At 38.4% G+C, this 24708-nt stretch overlaps 1 protein-coding gene across 7 annotated transcripts in view; it reads right to left on the reverse strand.

Annotated features, from left to right (window-relative positions):
• LOC146469279 (ubiquitin carboxyl-terminal hydrolase 15-like) overlaps positions 1 to 24708 on the reverse strand; it is a 75916-nt gene that overhangs the window by 23030 nt on the left and 28178 nt on the right. For all 7 annotated transcript variants that reach the window (XM_085123529.1, XM_085123526.1, XM_085123527.1 and 4 more), the window contains 8 exons: positions 21629 to 21722; positions 21387 to 21441; positions 20200 to 20341; positions 19674 to 20096; positions 18184 to 18225; positions 10312 to 10376; positions 7029 to 7077; positions 2132 to 2299 (listed from right to left, as the gene is read on the reverse strand). In XM_085123529.1, the coding sequence (XP_084979655.1) occupies positions 2132 to 2299; positions 7029 to 7077; positions 10312 to 10376; positions 18184 to 18225; positions 19674 to 20096; positions 20200 to 20341; positions 21387 to 21441; positions 21629 to 21722 (1038 nt within the window). The remainder of the gene's footprint in view (positions 1 to 2131; positions 2300 to 7028; positions 7078 to 10311; positions 10377 to 18183; positions 18226 to 19673; positions 20097 to 20199; positions 20342 to 21386; positions 21442 to 21628; positions 21723 to 24708) is intronic.

The raw sequence follows: 24708 nt of genomic DNA on the forward strand, positions 1-24708 counted from the left end.
TCATAAGCCGCACAAAAATACTTCGGTATTAGTAGGCACCGTCCTTAAAACACGCCAGTCTGGACTGTCTGCAAAGCCCCGGCTCCTGAAATCCAGTCAGTTCGAAAACATGCCGAGGACGGTGATTGACTTCAGACTTCTTTCAACATTGACTTAAAATTATGCTTTGTGATTTGAAAACTTGCTCTTTTTAGAGTGATGGTATTTTTAGCATGTTTTCCGTACGTATGAACATGTATGTCAATCAAGCTTGTCATTTTTGAAACCAATCAAAGACATGTAGGCGGAGCATTAGCTGACGGACAAGAAATAAACAAAAGCTCATTTGAAATTTTTGTATGTATATTATTAACTAGTAATCACATGATTTTTCTCGCGCAATTTGGAATAAATAAGCACTTGTAAAATTTTAAAAGACCACAAATTGCACTCGCCCTGCGGGTTCGTGCAATTTTGTTAGCCTTTTAAAATTTTACTCGTGCTTATTTATTCCAAATCATGTGATTACCTATACAAATTAAAACTCCTGTAATGAGTTCCTCCTTGTTATTGCGCTTTCTAGAGTATTCAATAGGATTAATCAACAACTTGTTAGTTTGTCGTTTATCTTTAAGGCTTTACGGATCCCGCTCCGCTCTGTGTATGAATAGACCAACTTTTAAGTTATGAATACTAAGTGAGTTCTTTGTGAACTGTAATAACGGTAATTACGCGGCACGAGCCGTTAAGTGTTGAGGCTATTTCAACCCGTGAACAGGCCTTAAAGCAAATATTGTGGAAAAATCAATTCCTAAGCATTGGTGGTAAACCATTTTCTGTTGAAAACTTTTCTCCAGGGGAATAGTATCTCTTGCTGATATTTTGACAAACAATGGGAGTCTGAAACCCTGAGAGAAGGGCTTCATGCTAATGACTACAGTCGAACCTCCACTAACGGCCACCTCCCCACAACGGCCACCTCTCTATAACGGCCACTTTTTTTCGTTCCGGCGGACAGTCCATACATTAGCTCTTGTTTAACCCTCTCTACAACGGCCATCTCTCTACAACGGCAACGGCCACTAAAGTGCGTCCCCAACTGCCAAAATAGCCTCTCGACAACGGCCAGTACAGTACTTTTTTATAAAAACCTTTTTTTTATAAACTGATGCAGTAATCGACATTTGTCTTCGGAACATTACGTTTCCGGCTGTATCCATTTTAATGATATACGTATTTTGATTGTGTTCCATTTATATGCTGCAATAAGCATAAATTGTCTACAATAATATAGCGAATGTTGCGAACCTTGCTCGTTTCGCCTTGTTAACATTTTGATTCAAAACATTATTTACGTTTTATTGTGTATTTTATTTATATATATTATTTAAGATTGGATTGCCATTATAGGCTACAGTAAGCATGAACTTGGCACAATAAACATGTTGTACTTCCCGAAAAAAGGTGTCATATTACACCCCTACCTCCCCATAACGGCCACCTCTCTACAACGGCCACTTTCTTCTGTCCCCAAGGTGGTCGTTGTGGAGACGTTCAACTGTATTCCCGATTGATAGGTTTAGTTAACTCTCTTCCTATCACATGGCAAAAGCTTGTCAAGACCAAGGAGGAGGGATCAGTTCACACATCACTGAACTCCCAAAATACAGTGCTTGAGTACACTCTTTATTTTATTATTATCTAATTTGGCATGTCGTCACACTTATATAAATTGAAATTAGTTAATTCACCTCTTTGCTCTCTTTGTAAAATTTCGGAAGAATCTCGAGCACCTGTTTTGTAACATTAGCATAGCCTTCTGGAAGTCCTTTGCTCTTTGGCTTAAGACCATGCATGTTGATATTGATTATCTCGATGACTGCGACATTATATTTGGCTTAACAGAAAAGAGGACTCATTGGCTGCTTTTAAATCACGTCATCATAGCTGGAAAACAAATAATCGACCATAACCACCTTAAAAATTATTTACCTTTACCTGCGAGAGCGAGGCTTCCGTTTCTGCTTCCGCCGTATTGATTCACACTAGGTCAGAAGATTCTTCTGATTCCGACTCCGATTCCGTCACTTCTGTCGCTAGTGTGAACCAGGCCTTAGTTTTACAGTGATGCTTTGCTCATTCTACTACTTACCTGTTGGTCAACGAGATGTAAAGTGAAAGGAAGTGAGGACGACTCTTTTGTTTCTTGCCAACCCCTCAAATGCTCAGGTAATAGTCTTGCTATCAATGAGTACACATCTTTTCCATGAATGTTGTTGGGTACATTTATAAGGTTGGGATGTCCAAATATCCTTTTTGTCTGAAAATCAATACCAAAATACATTGATTTTGAACATCAATGCCACCAAAGTGTGAGAACCACAAACTGAGTATAATTAGCTGTAATAACACAATATCAATATCTATTTACACTTAGCACGGCAAAACGGTTTTAAACTAAATAAATAGATAAATAAATAAGTAAATAAATAAATGACTTTATTTATCCCAACTGGTGGGAGACAAACCAGTTGTCTATTTAAAAAGCGGAGTCTTGGATTTGAAACGGGCCTACCGTGAAACAAATCCTGGTAGTCAGAGCGGGACTTGAACCCGGTATCTCCGGATTATAAGACCGGCGCCCTAAACACTAGGCCACAACGCCTCCTTCGAGGTTTACAGAACAGATGATATGATGGAAAACATTGGAGCTTTTCCAAATATTGAGAACCTCTCTTCAATACAGCAATAACACAATAACCAATTGCAGAGACAAATATTCAGTTGACGTAGACCGATTCTGTTGCACTTCAATGCGTGTAAACTAGCTATTCGCAAGCATGTCGGGTTTTCCTTGCGGCTGAAGGCGTATCTATCAGTGAACTTAGTTTAGCAGTTGTGACCTGTGATTTGCAGAAAAATAGAAAAAATAAACATCTCAGATTGCAAGCAATGCCTTTCTTGGGAGTCGAGAAGGCGACCCCCCCCCCCCCCCCCCCTTGGCTGGTTAGTGCATTTTGATTGCTCTTTCCAATTCCTTCGTTTAATAGCTCGTCTCCTCGACTATCAAGGAAGTGACTGCCAGCAGTCTAAAAAATCTTATTGCTGGAATTACCAGCTTATTGTTCTCCCGAGGATGAAATTACGACCTCGGGAACACACTGACGTACGACATTTGTCTTGCACACGGAGAACGTTCTCAGCGCATTTAGTTTGATGCGATGCACGTCTAATCTTATCTATTTGTAGTCGATAAATTATAAATACTACGATATGTCAAGCTTTTCTTTGCCTCTGTGCTTTCTGTTTCCAGAAGACAAAGCAAAGATCGGTGGGAAAAGAGCGTATTTTATAGGCAATATCAAGAAACTAATTGAAAAGCCGCGCATTCCACACTGATTCGTAGTTTATCTAATAAATTTGATAAGCTTACAAATTTTCTAGGCTAACTTGTAGTGAAATTTCCTATCATTGGGATTTCTGAGACTTGGCTTGATGATTGTTATCATTTTTCCGATATAGCGGGTTACAATTTTTTGCATAAACCTAGAGTTGATCGCATTGGTGGAGGTGTTGGCCTTTACATTTGTGAACATTTAAATTACAAAGAACGTCATGATCTAGCATTCCCTGGGGACAAATCTGCTGAATCCTTGTTTGTTGAAATTAATAGGAAAAAAGTAAAGAACATAACTGTCGGCATTATCTATCGACCACCCGACTCGAAGTTACATGAGTTTCTGTCTGACTTGGATCTAGTACTTGGGAAAATTTCCAAGGAAAATAAGCTTGTATTTTTTAATGGGTGACTGGAATTTAAATCTAATTAACCATCATTGTCATAAAGCGACAAGTGATTTCTTAGATTTGTTGTACTCTAGGATGTTTTTTCCACTAACAACACGTCCCACTAGAATTACGGCCGAACAAAGCTTCGTTAATAGATAACATTTTCACGAACGATCCACTTTGTCCCTCAATGAGCGGTCTTTTTCTCAATGACATATCTGACCATTTACCGATAATTTCACTTATTTTGTATAATAATACTACCAGTGATAAGAATAAATGCGTATTTTTTCGTGAAAAAAATGCGCATAATCTAAGTGTATTTAGAGATGCGCTAGGTAAGATAAACTAGACTGAAATGCCTGGTTTAAATGATCCTTCCTGTACTCTTTGTAGTTTATGATAAATGTTTTCAACTCAAAAAAATGACAGCGAAACGGTTCAATCTTCGTAAGCCTTGGTTTACTAAAGGACTGGCTAAATCCATAAGGAAGAAAAATATGTCATATCAGTCTTTTCTTAATGACCCTAACTCTTCCAATGAAAATGCATATAAGTCGTACAAAAACAAACTTACTCATTCTCTTCGAGTTGCTAAGCGTTTATATTATGAAAAACAAATTGAAAAATTAAAATCAAATGTCAAGGCTACCTGGAAAGTTCTAAATGAAATCCTTAATAGAAATAAAGGAAAGCGTAACTTGCCATCTTTATTTAGGGCAGATTCTCGAGAAATTTCCAATCCAAAAGATATAGCTAATTTCTTTTGTAAATATTTTACTAATATTGGTCCCAATTTAGCTAGCAAAATTCCTGTATCAGAAAAGTCGCATAATTCTTTTTTGCCTCCAAAACTAGTTAATTCAATATTTCTAGATGCTGTAGATGAGCAAGAAATTCTTGAAATATGTAGTACTTGTCGTTCAGGTACTGCTGTAGGTTATGACAACATTTCTATGAACTTAATTAAAGAATCTATTGATTTAATTATTTCACCTCTTACATGCATAATTAACTTATCCATCACTTCTGGCATTGTACCAAAACGATTAAAAATTGCTCGAGTTATTCCTTTATTTAAATCTGGTGAGCAGGATATATTTACGAACTACCGACCGGTGTCTGTTTTACCAGCATTCTCTAAAATCCTAGAGAGAGTAATGTACAATCGTCTTTTAAGGTTTCTTAATAATCATAACATTCTCTCTGACAATCAGTATGGTTTTCGCAAGCATCACTCCACCGCTAATGCTCTTCCTGTTTATATGAGAAAATCTCTTCCGTCATTGACAATAAGGAATGCACAGTTGGTATTTTTATAGACTTGTCCAAGGCCTTTGACACCGTTGATCGTAACATTTTGATTTCAAAATTAGAGCATTATAGTGTTCGTGGCATTCCACTTAGATGGTTCGAAAGCTATCTAAGCAATAGACAACAATATGTGGAATTTAATGGCGTCAGTTCGGAGTCTTGCGAAATTAAGTGCGGGGTGCCTCAGGGTTCTATACTAGGTACCCTACTTTTCCTACTCTATATAAATGATCTGTGTAACGTGTCGAAGGTCGTGGACTTTATTCTTTTTGCAGATGATACAAACATATTTTTCTCCCACAAAGATTTTAACTTGCTTCCTGGAATCTTGAATTCTGAAATGCTTAAATTAACTCATTGGTGTCGAGCAAACAAACTGTCCATTAACTTTAAAGAATAAAATTTTATGGTTTTTAGACCACCCCAAAGGAGGGAAACACTTGATATATCTATTCAAATTGACAACAATGCAATTGAACGTGTGAAAGAAACAGTATTTTTAGGTGTTATCCTCGATGAGCATTTGTCATGGAAGCCTCACATTCTTAGTGTTTCTAGAAAAAATATCAAAATCAATAGGTATTATTTGTAAGTCTAGTTTTTGCCTCCCCAAAACCTCCCTACGTTCCTTGTACTATAGTCTAGTTTACCCTTACTCAATTTATTGTGTTTCTGTGTGGGGATCGACATATCAGTCTCATTTAAATCGCATTATTGTTCTGCAAAAGAAGATAATCAGAATAATATCAAAAGTTTCTTTTGATGCTCATACCGGTGTTCTTTTTAAAGAACAGGAGATTTTAAAATTCTTTGACATTTATTTATACCAAATAGGTAAATTTATGTATCTTTTTGAAAGAAGCTTACTTCCAAATTATTTTCGTGATATGTTTACTCTTGCAAGCCAAATACATTCTTATAAAACAAGAAATTCCAACCTTTTCTATATACCTTATTGTCGAACTTATCTTCGAAAATTCTCAATTCGGTTTCAAGGTCCTACGTTTTTCAACTCGCTAAGTTGTGAAATTCAAAACAGTGAAAGTATCAGTTTGTTTGGCAAAAGACTTAAAAAAATCCTTCTTTCTAAGTCAAATTGACTCTTTGTTGAGCTATACACCTTTTCTTTACTTTTTCTTTTTTTTCTTTCTTTCTTTTTTTCTTCTTTTAAAAAAAATTAATTGGAATTTTCAATACCCTTAACTTCTATGGTTTATCCTATAGTTCTAGGAAGCCTACAGTTAATAAGCCCCCGGCCCCTAGCCTTTAACACAGTTAATATTGTAAATAGTTAAGTATGAACATTGTAATAGTAAGAATATTGTGTATCGTCTATAATATATTTATGTTGTATTTTTTTTGGTTAATGGCAAAATAAACGAATTGAATTGGATTGAATTGAATTGGATTGGCTGCCATTTTAAACTGGGGTAAACTTGCGTGAATTACAGTGTTTGTATGCAAAAAAAATTGACAGAAAATTTAGGTTTAAATCAATTTATGAAAAAATTCAAATACATATGTAGCTAAAGACTTTACTGATCAAACATGTAGATATGTGATAGGAGTCATATAATCAACTTCAAACGTTTCCATATATTTTTCCGTTAATTTTTTTTGGACTTTAGAAATGAATGTATGGAAACTTGTTTTTCAAAACAAAAACAGCAACAACAACAACAACAACAACAAAACCCACGATTGGCCACTCTCCACCATACCCGTACTTCTCAAATGTTTTGAGCAAACTTTTTTGCCAAATGCCTTGAGTTCTCTGAGCTTTGAATACCTCTGAAATCAAGCTATGGATAACTATTTTTAACTATTTTTCTACATCTAAAATCCTTTTAATTACCTGAGTGCTCCAGAAGCAATAAGGCAGCTTTTTAAGGTATACACTCAGTAGTTTCATTAGAAGCCAAGGTTTAGGAGAAGTGTCATAATACCTTACAATCTTCCTCGAATCTCCTGAAAACAACTGGTACAATGATCATCCTATAAGTAAAGCAAAGAACGTTAGGACCACCTTTTAACACTAATTGCAAGTCTTTATTGAAAAGCATTCGTTTCCGGCGTTAATTTAGTGACAATTTATTGTGTTTGTTGTTCCTTCAAAAATGCATTTTCATTGCCTTATTTCCTTCAGGCCTTTCACAGGTTTTCAAAATTCCCATCAGTTGTAGTTTATTTGTTGGTACTTAAATAATAAAAAATGAAAAAGTGTAAAGTGACATTCTGTATCAAGTCTCTGAAACAGGACAATTTTCTTATCTTAAGCTCTGTATATTTTTGCACGAGAGTATATGCTGGATATGAGACGATAGATAGGTTGGCAAAATTCTTCCCATTTCCGACGAGCACGGGTGTAATGATCTTTGCATTAATAAAACAATCAGGAAATATTTAACAATTATTCATTAAAGGGGAGGTGAATAGTGATGGATATGAGGTGAATAATTGTTTTAGTATATACCATACAAGCTGAGTAAGAAGTGGACAGAAAATTACTTTATTTTTGACAATATACCGACAACTGGTGGGAAATTTTAAAATCTCGCGTGCCTCGCGGTTTGCGATTTCTTATTCTAGAAAGTTCCGTCTCGCTTTCTTGCGGACAAATAAAACTTCTGGACGCTCTTGTTTAGTTGCTACGTGTCTTTTCTTCAATCGTTGTGTAAAATTTGTCTTGTTGTTGAACCATGCCGCAAGACATAAGATGTTTCATTGTTTACGTTGTAATTATAGTACTCGACAGTTATCGTAAACAATGCATTGTATTTTTATTTTTCGCCTTAGAATATGAGGTTTGAAAGATTAAATAACTTACCATGCAATGCCGTCAAACCAAACTTTGTTGCCATTTTTGTATTTAACAATTATTCCACGAGCGCGCGTTGGATATGAGATGACAGATAGCCAACGAGGCGCGTAGCGCCGAGTTGGCTATGATTGTCTCATATCCAACAAGCGCAAGTGGAAGAATTGTTTTATTGAAAACAATCAACAAATATTGCTAGATCTTACTGATTTTGCTGTGCAAGAATAACCAGTAGAAAATTTAATGGTCACCATTTCTCGGCCATGGTATAATTGCTCATATACCATAGCCGCTAAGCCAACCAAATCCCTCGAGTTGCATTATATAATGATTCAGTTTTTAATAATTATTAATATTAAGATCTTGCTGATTTAATTTTGAAAAAACGACTATAGCACCATTTAATAGCCTGTATTTCTCGAACATGGTATATCGAAACTGGATCATTGTATAATGCAATTCAAACGATTTGACTGGCTTAACGGCCATGGTATATGAGCCATTATACAATGCCCGAGAAAAAGCGAACATAAAGTTGTCTTCTAATTGTTCTTGCAAAGAAAATTAACAAAATAACACAATTATTCCACTCGCGCTTGTTGGATATGGGATGATTGTAGCCAACTCGGCGCTACGCGCCTCGGTGGCTATCTATCATCTCATATCCAACAAGCGCTCGTGCAATAATTGATATATTTCATGGACGCTTAACCAATCAAAACTCTGGAATTGCACTATCCAATAATCCAGTTCTTTTAAAAGAACAGAAATTATTAAAACAAACCTGGATCATCGATTAAAGCAAGTTCCAGAGTTTCTATTGGCTTAGTATCTTGGGATACTTAACAAATCAACGGCAGTTTTCTATGGTCTATACTCCTATAGACCATAAAATGACGTCAAAAAATGTTCAAAACTCAAGTGGAACCACGAGCCGCAGGCGAGTGGTTTCACTGCCAAGTTTTGGACATTTTATGGCGTCATTTTATGGTCTATAAGAGTATAGACCATAGAAAACTGCAGCCGATTTGTTTTTTACAATAATATGGAAAAAGTACGAGCGGAATTGGCTATTTTTTTCGTTGAGAAAGCGCGTGCGTTACATCTGACGTCATTTTTATTGTCTGTACTCTTATAGACAATAGCTACGAGCCAATCAGCGCGCGGGAATTTGGACAGTTATTGTAAAAAGCTATTTCAATTAACGTTGTCGGTTCAAAGCATGAAGCTAAAAGACAAGACCGAAAGTTTACGTGGGATTTTTATGAATGAATTCATCAAAATCAGTCATGCCTGGAGAAAACAATAGGTTGTAATTAACAGTACAATGACCTGCACGTGCAGGGATGATTTTGATGAAATTATTCATAAAAAATAATCCCACAAAACATTGCGGTCTTGTTTTTTAGCTTGATTTTAATCCGACAACTTTGAAATAGCTGTATAAAAAATTGTCTTTTGGTCTTTCTTTCCAAAATGAAATCAGGAATATCTTACCACCGATTTCATTGATACGCTACCCTCGAATAAAAACTCCTGCGAGCATTTGGCGATTCGCTTCCGTCAATCATGAGCTCCTTATGTGGTGTTATAGGAATGCCGCTCTTGTTTTCAAAAATATGGCGGCCACTGTGTATCTGTGTGGCCTGTTCGGTCCACATGGTTGCTTCTTATTCTTCAAGTTTACGTTGGCGAGTGGTGTATTTGCTAGCCCATGTTCTTTATGCATCGATTAATGGAAGCCACACTGACTGTCTTTCCTCTTGCGTACCGAAGCCATCCCTGTATTTCATCTCCGTACACTGGATATTGTTCAATTACTCTCCCTTTAAACAATAAGTCATGTGCTGTAAATGGTAAAAGGCGATCAATGTTACTAAATGCTCGTTTATTTATGCCGATTTATGCGATTCTTTTTTCACCTACCGTCCATTTGTCTTGAATTTCCCGTCCGGGCTGGGTAATCAACTGTGGAGGTATTTCTGTATATTTTCCGAATTTTCTTAACAAATGTCAACCCCACGTTTCAGAAGTCTTGCTATAGCGCTCGCGCTCAACGCCCGTACGAGCAAATACACCACTCGTCAACGTAAACTTGAAGAATAAGAAGCAACTATGTCGACCAAACAGGCTACACAAAGGCCGCCATATATTTTAAAACAAGAGCGGCATTCCTATAACACCACATAAGGAGCGCATAATTGACGGAAGCGAATCGCCAAATGCTCGCGGGAGTTTTTATTCGAAGGTCGCGTATCAATGAAATCGGTGGTAAATAGTTATTCCGCTCGCGCTTGTTGGAAATGGGATGATTATAGCCAACCCATCTATCGTCTCATATCCAAAGAGCACTCGTGGAAATATTGTATATCATCTTCGCAACAAAAGGCAATCGACGATTTTTTTCTCACCTGGATGGGTCAGATTCCATTTCACGCCACGAGGGCTGAGTGACGGCCTCTTGTTTGGCACATTTCTGTCAAGTTAGAGAAAACACTACGATCACTTAGCAAACCAACCAGGCTGAAACCTTGCACCATCTCATGTTTCATTGAATAACACTGAATCATACTTCTCTTAATTAAGGTGGCCGAACACAGTTTTCTAGCCGATACAGGTGTTAGTAAACGTTATTTGCAAACCACGTACTTCTGGGTGCTCAAAATTAGCATGGTGAGACTATCATTAGATTAACTAAACAGGAATGTATTTTTGATACTTGTTGTTGAGCTAGGTACCGTTGCCATGTCAGCGACGCGAGCTTTTAACCTTCCACAAGTAAAATGTTTCCTTTATTTTTAGGAAACGCACTCGTTAGATTTTTTCCATTTTTTTTTTCTCGAGTTAACTCACAAAATACAGTAGTAGGTTATGAGTGGAATTAAGCCCCGTTAGTGGATCCCCTTGGATCCCCTTGGATCTCCTTGGATCCCCTTAATCAATATTCCTAAGCGTCGAGTCCATGACGTCATCTATTGTTATAACCTAGGGAAAAAATGTCTTCCTGCATACTAATAAGTGTCGAGGTTTACTAATGAGCCTCACTCTAATACAAAGGGAACAATAGACATGCCCAGGCTTGCCCGCTCTATACCCACCCTGATTGGATCTTAAGATTTGTATGGCCAGTTTGAATAAAAGCGCGCTTTCTCTTGGTAGCGTCACTCTTGCAATCGCTTTGCTGGGAAAACTTTTTTTCGATTTTTAAAACGTTAGTACCGTTGAAAATGGCTTTTTTCACAAACGTTGTTGATCTTCAAGCTGCCTTGAGCGCTTGTTTAACTGTCCGCGACTGGGAGGTGTTGTTTGAAGCCCCGTTTGCTGGGAAAATTTATCTCCGATATTTCAGGTTATTCGTGACGATTATCGATCATTACCGTCAAAAAACAAAACACACACACACATATATACACAAAGTGGCGCTGAAAACTCTATATTTCAAGTTTGTTTGACTATTACAAGACCGTTTTCTCCTATCTATCTCGAGGAAATAAAAAACTATTAAAGTCACGCACCGTTAGTCAGTTAATTATGCGGATTCACGAGTCTTAAGTTGCATACAAATTAGTTCAGTTCTGCTGGAAAAACCCAAGGGAGTATCTTGACGCATTAGTATATAATCAATTTTATATAACTTAACAAGGATCAATTAAAACACGCGACTTATAATTGCTAGCAATAGAACCAGACAAGAGATACCGTTTAAAAAACTTTATTAAAAAACAATGAGGAAAAAGAGTCAAATACTCAGCGATTTGAAAGGAAAAGGAATGAAAATGAATCATTTGACTGACTATTACAAATCCGTTTTTTCCGTTTTATTTCGAGGAATAATAAATATTCCTTCCGTGTCTACACAATTTTCCTATGGCCTCTAAGCCAAGAGTTCGACTTTCTTTGTTTCTTGCGGTTTGCCTTGTTCTTTGAAGTCGGTCTTTTAGTTTTTGCTTTAAAAGAGGCCTCATTTCTCCGCTGTCTTGACAGTTCGTACACCGTTTCTTGTGTCTGTGCTGGATTGTGAAAGTGATTTTTTCCGGATTTATCCGCTTCACTTTCGTAAACGACGACTTTAACTTTAGGTTGCAGTTTCGCCTCTTGTAAATACTGTCTTCGCTGTATGTGCCCTAACTGATGAACATCCGCGAGATGGTTAGCTAATCTGACAAGGTATTTAGCCCCGCACGATGGAATCGGACAGTTTCTGCAAACTCTCTTGTAAACCATGTTGACAGTTTGGTGACTGAACACAAATGACATCTTTTTCGCAAATAGTCAGGTTATATAGAGTGTCAGAAGGGCCAAACACAGACCAGAAAGGCCATAACCAGGCCAAACACAGGCCTGAAAGGCCATAACCAGGCCTGAAAGGCCAAAACAACGCCAAAAGGGACAAAAGGAGACAAACGGGCCATTTCTAGTCTTCTTTTATTTATGAAGGAGAACGCTTAGTAACCCCGCCTTCATCAATTTTCTATAAAAGAGACGCGTTACTTTCTGAAGTTTAGTTTCCTGTCAGAAGGCGTGCGGTTCAAACCAAAGATGACGAGCACAAACTATACCTTATACCTGCAACAAGGTGCTGGAAATGATGAAGACAATGAAGAAAGCGATTTCTCCCAAGAAAGCGAAGTTTCTAGTCAAGGAACGGAGTCTTCCCAAGAAGAAGAAACAGAAAACTTAGAGCCGTGGTCACGCATTCTTGATGAAGCCGAGAACCGCCACAAGACGCAGCTTAACGCTTTGATCAATCAATACCAAGAAAACGGCGATTCAGAAGATGTGGCTCGTAGTAAAGCCGTAAACGCTCTCGTTCCTGTTTACAGAAAAGAGCTGAGAAAAGTGCTCTTAGAGAATCTACAATGGATGCGTGCAATGAAAAAAGATCCCACCTTCAAAAAAGTGATGGAAACTCAAAAAGAGCTTAAAGACACAGAAGGATTTGATTGGTTGGAATCGACGGAACTTGCTATCGATAAGCGGAAATTCTTACTCAATCGATTGTACGAAAAGTAGCCCATTCCACAAGATCAAGACTAAACCTACTATGACTGTTATGGATTTTTTTTATTTCCTGGATCTTTGTATTGTTGCATTTCAATAAAACTGTAAACAAGCAAACTTTAAGTGTGTTGATTGATGACTTGAAAATAATAACAATAATCGGTAAACTTGTACAAAAATTTAAAAAAAATCTGAAATTTGAAATACAAATTACTAAAGCAAGATCAAAACTTTTTAATTAAACACTGTTATTTGTGATGACACTTTTAAATAAAGATGATGATTCCAAAGTTGAGAGCTGTTGCGTGACTAGCGACGCGCGACACCCACGCGTGTGTCTGAGAAAAATACTACTACTACCACTACTACTACTACTACTACTACTACTACTAATAATAATAATAATAATAATAATAATAATAATAATAATAATAATAATAAAAACATATAACTACAAATGGCCCGTTTGTCTCCTTTTGTCCCTTTTGGCGTTGTTTTGGCCTTTCAGGCCTGGTTATGGCCTTTCAGGCCTGTGTTTGGCCTGGTTATGGCCTTTCTGGTCTGTGTTTGGCCCTTTTGACACTCTCGTATCAAGAAATGCTGATCAAATTCAAAGACAATGCTCTTTGTTTAGCATCGCAAATACGGCCATAAAAGGAGATTTTGAAACAATAGCTTTAGCGCCAAACAAAGGCTTATTAATTCAGGAGGGAAATTCAAACTCGCTGTTATTACAATAGCGAAATTCACGAGGGAAATTCAAAAATAGCCGATGACTGCACGAGTTCGAAATTTGCATATTTGGCGAAAGCGTCGTGTGGCGAGTGAAAGCGTGATGGTTTTAAGACTAACACCTCTTCTTTAAGAGCCGCGCTAGCAACCGATGCTTTTTTTTAAGACTAAGTGACAACGACCACATTGATCCTTTTCATTCATTCGGTCTAATCGGGCGATTTTTCGAAGACGAAGCCTTTTGTTTCCTTTCTTTTTTTTTATGAGTAAGGTAAGTTAGTTTTGAAATTCGCAACTCTTGACCAAGTGAAACCATCGATAAAAGCTTTTAATCACTGTTTTGCGGCGTTGTGCTGCGCGCTTTTATCAACTGATCCAAAATCGTATAAAAGAACTTAGCATTTCCAGGTTTCTTGCTTGCAGGGGTCAATAACAATAATAGTAAACCTACCGCAACTTTCCAAACCCCTCTCCCCTAGTGCCGCTAATTTGACACGCCGACAATTTTGTGACGATTTGAAATTCATGTTCGCCGAGTCTCGGAACAATTCCCTAAGCGCAATAAACAACAAAAGGCTTTTGTTTGGACTTGTGAAGACGAATTTGATTCACTACAATGGACCATTTCTTGATACGCTATATAACCTGACTATTTGCGAAAAAGATGTCATTTGTGTTCAGTCACCAAACTGTCAACATGGTTTACAAGAGAGTTTGCAGAAACTGTCCGATTCCATCGTGCGGGGCTAAATACCTTGTCAGATTAGCTAACCATCTCGCGGATGTTCATCAGTTAGGGCACATACAGCGAAGACAGTATTTACAAGAGGCGAAACTGCAACCTAAAGTTAAAGTCGTCGTTTACGAAAGTGAAGCGGATAAATCCGGAAAAAATCACTTTCACAATCCAGCACAGACACAAGAAACGGTGTACGAACTGTCAAGACAGCGGAGAAATGAGGCCTCTTTTAAAGCAAAAACTAAAAGACCGACTTCAAAGAACAAGGCAAACCGCAAGAAACAAAGAAAGTCGAACTCTTGGCTTAGAGGCCATAGGAAAATTGTGTAGACACGGAAGGAATATTTATTATTCCTCGAAATAAAACGGAAAAAACGGATTTGTAATAGTCAGTCAAATGATTCATTTTCATTCCTTTTCCTTTCAAATCGCTGAGTATTTGACTCTTTTTCCTCATTGTTTTTTAATAAAGTTTTTTAAACGGTATCTCTTGTCTGGTTCTATTGCTAGCAATTATAAGTCGCGTGTTTTAATTGATCCTTGTTAAGTTATATAAAATTGATTATATACTAATGCGTCAAGATACTCCCTTGGGTTTTTCCAGCAGAACTGAACTAATTTGTATGCAACTTAAGACTCGTGAATCCGCATAATTAACTGACTAACGGTGCGTGACTTTAATAGTTTTTTATTTCCTCGAGATAGATAGGAGAAAACGGTCTTGTAATAGTCAAACAAACTTGAAATATAGAGTTTTCAGCGCCACTTTGTGTATATATGTGTGTGTGTGTTTTGTTTTTTGACGGTAATGATCGATAATCGTCACGAATAACCTGAAATATCGGAGATAAATTTTCCCAGCAAACGGGGCTTCAAACAACACCTCCCAGTCGCGGACAGTTAAACAAGCGCTCAAGGCAGCTTGAAGATCAACAACGTTTGTGAAAAAAGCCATTTTCAACGGTACTAACGTTTTAAAAATCGAAAAAAAGTTTTCCCAGCAAAGCGATTGCAAGAGTGACGCTACCAAGAGAAAGCGCGCTTTTATTCAAACTGGCCATACAAATCTTAAGATCCAATCAGGGTGGGTATAGAGCGGGCAAGCCTGGGCATGTCTATTGTTCCCTTTGTATTAGAGTGAGGCTCATTAGTAAACCTCGACACTTATTAGTATGCAGGAAGACATTTTTTCCCTAGGTTATAACAATAGATGACGTCATGGACTCGACGCTTAGGAATATTGATTAAGGGGATCCAAGGAGATCCAAGGGGATCCAAGGGGATCCACTAACGGGGCTTAATTCCACTCATAACCTACTACTAAATACTGACATGGTGACGCTGCTTTCACATAATTTTGACAGACAAATCTCCTGTAAATATTGGTTTTGCACTTTAATGTTTTGTGAAGATACCCTCTGTCAGGGTTTTTGTTACGGTAGGCAGGTTACACTTTTAGAGAACTACTGTTTTGTCAAATTTCACTAAATTCTAACTTGGGCAAGCATTTGTTGTTCGTCTGCTTATTGGTCTCTAGTATAAAAGGCTGATTTAGCAACAGAACGGGAACGTCAGTTGACAACGGCGCGCGCATCAATAATGCCCATATATAGTCGAAATAGACTCGCGTCCAGACTATTCCGCGAGTTCTCGCGACGTTCCCGTTCTGTTGCTAAATCTGCCTAAAGACGGGTACAAGACGCTTTATCCGTCTGGACGAAGTATCTTCCGTTGCCCGTACTTGAACGACGCACAACGGCATACGCATAATGCGTCTTGTGCCCGTCGAATATCGAGAGGAACAACAAATGTTTGCCAAAGTTGTCCACACAGATAATGCTTTCTCTAGTATAAAAACGGCCATTTTCAACTTGAAAAAAATCGCTGAAAGGGAGAAATTCAACAGATTTGTATGAGTAGATCTCATATTTATCTTTTCATAAAAAAAATAATGGCCCTTTTTACGAGTCTCCTTAGGGTTTTAAGCTCGCGACTAGCTTCAGCTATTTGCGGGTAGGTATATAAACACCTTGTAACTGTCTATTTTTTAATAAAGTGTTGTTGTTGTTGTATGATGCAAGACTTAGTAATGTGACCGCGCGAGCTGACGTAAGCTCATACAAAGCAGCGAACAAGTCAACAATACAGCTTACATTATAACCCTGAAATAGAAACAGAGAAACCATTTTTAAGAAAATATTCTCTGTAATAGTTTCATAATCAAAAATATTACTGTTCGTGACTTCAAAGACAACCGTGGTTGTAAATTTCATCCAATTAGTTCAAGCAAACAAGGCTATTGCTCTAAAGTTCACGCATGGTGAAATAGCGATCTCAGTGGCGAATTCCTATTCTACGATGCATTATTTTCCGTGAAAATGCAAGCTTTCATCTGTCGTTTCCTTCGGTGAAAGTTCCTAAAATTAAAGCTGGCACAGAGGTTTCACATAATTTGCTCTAATTAGGGTTCGATTTTCACAAAAAATTTATTAGCATTTTTTTTACGCAGTTGCAAAAACCACAAATGTGAAAGAAAGCAAAGAATCTGCCTCTGTAACCCTACCTTTTTCGCTCTTAAAAAAATTTTCCTGGTAAAGCTATATTCGCTGTGAAAGTTTTAGAAAAATTCGCCGAAGGAAATTGAAAGTAATTGAAATCAAAGTCTAATACACAGTGACAAACGCCTGTGTTTAGGTAGTGTTAACTGAGACTCAAAGGCGTTATTTTACCAGTGAGGGTTCGAGGACCCAGTTTGGTTCTTGATTGTTAAATTCTGGTTGATTTCATTAAATTGGTAGGAAAAAACAAGAGAAAACTGGCTTTTGATGTGTAACATAGCGCCGCCATAAAGATTCCTGGTGCCTCTCCGCTGTGTCAAGCGAGAATCCTACACCATAATACCTACAACCTGCGACCCACCAGCCGCTCTTTCATTGGGCTTAATGTAGACCCTCACGTTAAACCCTACTAAACCCTCACGTTACTGATGACGTCACTATGACAACAATGTTATGGAAGATACCCTTAAGTTCACATCTACACACATGCACATTTGTGCTTTATTGCGCCTTAAACTCAAGAAGACATGCCTCTCGAGTTCGCCTTAGTCCTCGGTATGCTGTCGGCGAAGGAGTATTTCTTTGAGCAATCCACAACTTAACGTCACCATCAAAACGAAAAGACGGCGTTGCGCTCTCAACTGTTTTAACAGTTAATAAATCCACTTCGTAATCTTGCATTGATGTTAATCTATTCAACGAAAGGAAAATCTTGTTCGCGTCAACTGGTAACAGGAACATCGCTTTTTATTAAAACTTTTTTCGATTTCGGAATATTACACCTCGAACGGAAAGTGTACGGATTTAGGGACTACATATGTAAAAAAAAAAAAAAAGCAAAAAAGTTCATGATGAAAAAAGCAAGGAAGGCACGCACTTTCCTATTCTTTCAGTAGTGTACCGCTGGAGTACGTACAAAGCGCGTTTCCCAGTTATTCGGGTACTAAATTAATGACCATCCGAAAATGATTTGACTTCTGGCTCTCTAAACAATCAATCTAAAGATTTCGTGAAAATGTGTTGCGTTTCAGGTAACGACGAAGAACATTTGGTTGGATAAATCTTTGTTTAGATAATAGCAAGTAATAAGGACAGCATTGGACAGCACTGTTTGACCAAGTATTCTTAATAGGTAAATTGCAAATTTATAACGGTCTTCTCAATTTAACAACATCTACATGACGGCTCAACAAAAGTAACGAATACATTCACTGTAACACCGACACGTTGAAAATGTGACTGATATTGCTTACCGGACAAGACAGCTGATTTTCAGTGACGCCGCCCGCTGCTTCCTGTGAGTAAAAAATGAAAACCGTCAGAATTTGCTCCAAGGACAGCACTATTTTTAGTCTATGGCCGTGGCACAAAAAAAAAAAAACGTCAATGGTGCCGTGGTCGATTACAACCGAGCAATGCCTGGAACTCGCTAAGAGGATAAGGTGGCGTCACCCAAAAAGAACTGGAAACATGTGTTTTACTAATCAACGTGGCCATCTTGATATTCTTCTGTAGGGACACAAGCTTACAGTTCCTCCGAGTGCCGTCAATTCACTAATGGACTACATTATAGTAAAACCTCAGGGAGAACACAATAAAAAGCGTCAAAGCCAGTTCGCAGCAGTGTCAATTTGCACCCTAGGCCGTATTTAACTGACCTCAAAGAGCCCATGCTAAAATAAAATCACTTACGTCATCACTTCTCAAATAAGCAAAGGACCAACCCGCCTGGCTACAGCCCACATTTTTTTAAGCAAAGGAACTGTTACAACTGGAGTTCTGAGAATCCACCGGTCAACGTTAGTGACGTGGACACTTTTATTTTTGTTTAAATCACAAAAATTGTTGTATCAAATTTTTGGAAGACCTAGGGAAGTTGTATGGGGCATTTTCTGTTGACCTAAAACACAATCAGCTAAGGCCTGAAGTATTAAGTGCCTGTGGTATGTTCAGTTGCTTTAGCGGGCAAACTCCTCTGTTCATCTAGACACTGACGAGCACAACAAGGAAAACAAATAAATGTGAAGGAACAGTAACCACTTTTCCAATCAGGAATTCAAGATAAATCTCTTAAACTTGTTAACCCTGAAGGGTGAAAATCTTCACTCGGTAGCACATCTAAAGCACCACACGTACCTACAAAGTGACCATGACAGTTTGCTAGGAACTTTGGTGGCCACAAATCAGCCATTAGAATGACTAGGTGGACTGTCTACTACTTTACGCAGCCATCATCCTATCACCCAGTACCATTCTCGCAGGTCAGTTGGAAAGCTGTTCCTCATAATTAGAGCCGCTGGAAAACCCAACGACGTGTCCAGAGGAGAAAGGAGCTAATTAAGCAATTGAACAGAGACCCAGGGAAATCAAATGTAGAAGTTTTTGACACCTCCAGCTTGTAGGTGAGAGAGGTTATGGCCAGTGGAACGTAACGTACGGTAAAATGAAAATGTGGAAGAAAGCCCACCAAACTTGGCACGGATCCTGAATCGGCTCCAAGAACTAGCGGGAAGAATCGTTCGAACGTCAGATAGAGCTGTTTTGTGGCAATAAGGGGTAAGTCTAAGGCCTCAGTTAAAAATGCGTTTTCCAAGTCAGTGAAATGACCAAATTTCTGTTCGTTGCGTGAAATGCGAAAAGGCTAGACCGATTTACTTCCTGTGAAATGTGATCTCTACCTAACCCCTAATCCTCTATAGAGTGGGTAAAACGACGCCATGACTTTGTAATTCAATTTACTTACCTTGATACACTGGCAACAAAACAGGCTTCCGCACTTGTCATGTGATATTATCTCTCGATCAGCTTTCTCCTCTAAGCAAATAGAGCACGTACCACTTAGGCGATACACAGTAGAGAGTGATGAGCGAATCCTCTGGCTTTGAGGAGTCTTTGGAGTGCTGGTGTTAATACTTATCCGCCTTTTCAGGTGGTACTTATCAACCTGTAAGTTACTCTGAACTTCATCGAGCGCTGACATGAATTCTGTCGTGCTTTCAGCCTCTGGGGAATAGTACATGGTAGAGTCTCGTCCGGCAAGAAATGAAAGTGCAGCTCTTCTCGTGTCGTTATCTTGTACGTACAAAGACTCTGGAGCCTGTAAAGGCTTTAAGATGTACAATTTAGTGCGGCGGTTAGTACAAGGTGTCAACCGTTTTTCGTCACTCTGTAGAAAAAAAAAACATTTCCATACAACTTCAGGATTGGCACAGAATCAGAAGAATGTGTGAAAAGAGAGAAAAATAAATTAAAAAGTAATTCGTGTTTACCATGATAGATATGATTCGACTGTCTTTCACCACGGACACCATGATGTCGGTTGCGTGCACTTGTTCATGATCGGCGAGCAGGGAAAGAAAGTTGGTCTTCAATTTAAAAACCGTGCTTGGTTTGGTCACTTGAACTTTGTATCTGATAAACAATAACGGAAAACATTGAAAGAGCGGTGGAATTGTTGGTTTCATTGCAAAACGGGCGAGAAAACAAGGGGTGAGAGTGTGTAACAACACAAGCAACTCGTGTCCCGGAGATTATGTGGACGAGAACATGTATGTCTGGCGGGTATTGAGTAGTAGAAAAATGACTAGAGGTTTATATGATTGTCATGAGCTAATTATTCCTGATTCCAATCACCTTCCTTAAAAGTTGACAATTCCGCACAAACCACAATCATTATCTTATAGAATTTAACTTGTAGTTATGCCAGAGCTACCGCCGAAGAGAGGGATGATCTAGCTCTTTACCTTTCCAAATTCAGGAGAAATAAAGTGAAAATTTCTATGTGTTTCTAATTGGAGTAACTATAAAGCACTCCGTAGGACCGCCCTCCTCATCGAAAAAAAAAACCACCTTTCTAGTGTGCTGGTTTCCTGAATGACGGCTTTTTAGCTAAACCGTGAAAGAGAACGCCCAGAGCAGTATCACTGTCTAAATATAGCTGTATAGGTTGCGCATTGACCGTGGAGTGACTTCAACTCTCCTACATTGTTTTGAACGAAGCTGTAAAGATCGGAGTCAGTGGAGCAAATGAGTGTTCAAACAACGTATCTCATGCTAATGAGCTCACTCTTACAAAAAGGGAATAGTAGGCTCGCCCAGACACTTGCCCGCTCTTAGTGAACACTGATTGGCGAGTCACTGATCTATTATTCGTATGAATAAAAACGGTGCAAGATTTGAAAGGTTTCAGTCCCTGCAACTGCATTCGCTTGCTGGGAAACTTTTCGCTTCTTGTTCGGGTTATTTTCTGCGAAACCTTGAAATAGCTTTCTTGAATGTGAAATGGATCGACTGTTTTAATTAAAGTTAATTATATAGAATTGTCATTGCGCTATTCGATTTTTCTATATCTCCCTGTAAACATTTCAGTTTGACTTGTACCACAGCATTTCCTCTCTTCCAAACTTTACATGTGGAGGGATTTCACCGGGAAGAATTCTAAGAGTGGCAGACGTACCTGACTGCCAGTGTCTTGCCGTCACTTGTATAATCACCGGATATCCACGTGATAACTAACAAAAGGAAAACTAAGTTGTTTAATCATTTAGTTGGCTATTTCATTACATAAGTGCAAATAATTACTTGCTATCCTTTGGGATACAGTTTTAGCTTAACCTTGGAATAAAGTAGCTAATAACTCAAACGTTTGACGTGAGAAAAAATTACCAGGTAGCTACTCAAAACAAAATGTATATTTACCAAAAGTGTGGAAAGATTCACTCAGCACTGGTACAGAAAGAAATGTAAATGGATGATATTTAACGGACTCGTGGCTGCAATTAGAGCAAGTGATCTGAAGAAAACAAAAAAATATGGCAAAATGTGAGTATTTCTTTCACTTCTTTTCACCTAAGGTAGCCTGTGACGCAGTCGTTTGTGCGGGAGGACTTAATACGAGTCCCCTAAAAACCACCGCGTGGGAAGCTACCCTTAAGGAGGCTCGTGACGGTTTTCATTGTTCTAGTGTTTGTGAAATGATAAAAGGTTACAAAAATTTGTATCTGATCATATGAGCAAACTATAAACATCTTTTAACTCTGTTATTCGGCAAGACTTTCAGACTAGGTCTGACGTAACAGATCAGCGCTACCAAAATGACCTCTAAATTTCAGGTTTACAAATTACTTCAATAACTAAGTCGGTGACCGACTGTTGTTCGTATTACTTTATTGGAAAGACCCTAAATTCTCTTACTCCTCTGGCAATATGAAAAAAAAGTTATTTAGTATATCAAAAAAGGTATTTTTCACCTACAGAAAATTTTACTGGATAACTTTGAAGCCGGCATACTGAATGTTGCACGCACGCCAAAAATTAACAAAGGTATGAAGAAAAAACAAGTTATTAAATTTGGTCCTTAAAAAACTACGACAATCACCCCGGATTTCGAGCTGACCGGAGAGCATGGTGTTCCCCCTGCAAATCGTATAGGGAATTCACACAGACTCCGGTGGTGAACTGTGCAAACCAGTGATAGCATCCAAATATGGTTACACATAACTAACCAAACAACCAACGTGACATGAATTATGTGATGACCAACTGAATGAAATGTAGCAATCAGTATGTGGGTGAGACAGGGAACTATATACGCAAACGAGTAAATCGACAGAAATTAAAACCGGCCACAAGAGCGTCCCACTATTTGACATTTCAGAGCGGCATGAACATTTCAAACTACCTATAATAGAAAGGGCAAGGAAAGGCGACACAGAAAAACAGGAAGCGCGCTCAAGACATTGCACAACGTATCTTGGTGGCAAAATAGAGATTAAACATTTGTGTAACGAGACGAATGTAACGAGCATTTTTTCCAGCCAACGTAATGAGAAGAGGCAGCTCGGCCGAGTGGTTGGGGCGCTGGACTTGAAATCCGGAGGTCCCAGGTTCAAGTCCCGCTCTGGCGTGCGTTTCTCAAAACTCCCGAGAACTTCTCGGGCCCGAAAAGCTCCCCGTAAAGCTCCCGAAAACGCTTTCTGGTGTTTCTCAAAGCGCACGAAATTTTCGGGCCCGAGAAAAGTCACGTAATTTTACCCGATAATTTTCGGGTGCTAGAAAGCTCCCGAAATGCGTTTTCGGGAATGCTTTTTTCAGTTAAATGGTTGTATTGCGTTACTATTATCAAGGAAAAAGTTATGCAAAACGAGAGTTTGAGTTAATTGACAGATACTGGGCTAGACTCAAGCTAAAAATGTTTAAAAACCAAGAAAAAATTTCTGAAAATCTCACAGGTTTACATGCGTTAGTGCGCGCAAGAACTTCGTATAGATTTTGTTGATTTCAGTAAATTTACGAAGGTAACTCTTACAAATCAGGTATTTTCAGTTGAACTTTTAAAGAATGACGGCCGACAAGGCAAAAGAAGTGAAATTCGCACTTAAAAATATTGATTTTTGAGAGATTATGGACCAAATAAAGACAGTTTGATAGTTTCTTCAGCGGTTCGCATATTGCCGAGTTTGATAGTGTGGTTATATTTTATATTTTAAGTGTATAACGGACAATTAATTCTGTCTCTTTTAACGTAAATCGGGTGAGAAGAAACTCAACTTCAAAACCTACAAATGTAGTCAAATGTTTTCAAACTGAAATTGGCCTATTTACTCGCCGAGATTGCGAAAACTGATTCTGATTCATGGCGCTCGATTTCGAGCTTTAAGAATCATTAAAGGTCAACTTAAGCTTATTTTATGGTAAAATAGAAAGCTTTCACTAAGGATATAAGTCTTCATACAGTGGACAACGTTGGCCTAAGTTTTGTGTTGACTTAGAACATCTCGATCGCTTTAATCACGAACCGCAACCGAAGGCCTCATTCAAACAACTATGATTACCACTCCCCGTTTGTGCATGCATCCATGGTGCATGGTAAGTAAGCGCTAGCTTAAGACACAGGCTACTGAAATTTATCCTCAGTGACTTATATCTAGACTAAGGTATCTCTTAACTTATCATTTCATTTTCAGGTAATGTAGAAAAAGTATTCGCCCAACAGGTTGTACAGCAACTTTGTAAAAGAAAATCAAAAACAGATACCCACCTTGTCTGATTATGGAAAACTTTCATCGGACAACGCTAAGCTGCCGCAAATGTGATAAGCCATTTTCTTGCAGTACAACTTATTTCTTATATAATTATCAGCCTCCACCTCGAAATTTCGAGTTCATGGTAATGCGGTGTCCGAGGACGCTAAAACTTGCTCAAAACCAAAACATCCCTTGACTCGTTTTTATTTTTGGGGGATTTGCGAGCAACGTTTTCAGTTCATTCAAACGAGTAGCCAATAGTATCATGGAAACTTTGACAAGTCTTGACGGTTTGACAGATATATGGAAACATTGGCGAACTGCAACAACGGTGAATTTTAAAGGTCAAGATTAAAATAGAAACCAAACAGTCTTCACGTTGTGAACCAGTTAGCTCAGTAGTATCTGCGCTGAAATCTGTTTTCAGGAACAGCATTTACACGTAAATTTATTTTACAAATACAGTTACAGTTTTCAGCTGGAAAAAGTTAAAGTTGTAATAAAAAAAAGCGTGTTCTAAAATAATCTCTCCAGCTCTAACACGAAAAGATTCCCGAAAATATCGTGAGGCAATTCGGGACACTTTCGGATGTTTTGAGAAACACTTTTCGGGACCCGAGAAAAACACCCGAAAAGCGCCCCGAAATGTTTTCGGGCCCGAAAAGTTCTCGGGAGTTTTGAGAAACGCACGCCTGGGCCCAGTTGCTCGAAGCATGGTTAGCGCTAACCCGGTTAAATGCCATGACAACCTAT

Source organism: Pavona decussata, unplaced genomic scaffold (assembly GCF_977016875.1).
Source record: "Pavona decussata unplaced genomic scaffold, jaPavDecu1.1 SCAFFOLD_125, whole genome shotgun sequence".
Taxonomy (NCBI): domain Eukaryota; kingdom Metazoa; phylum Cnidaria; class Anthozoa; order Scleractinia; family Agariciidae; genus Pavona; species Pavona decussata.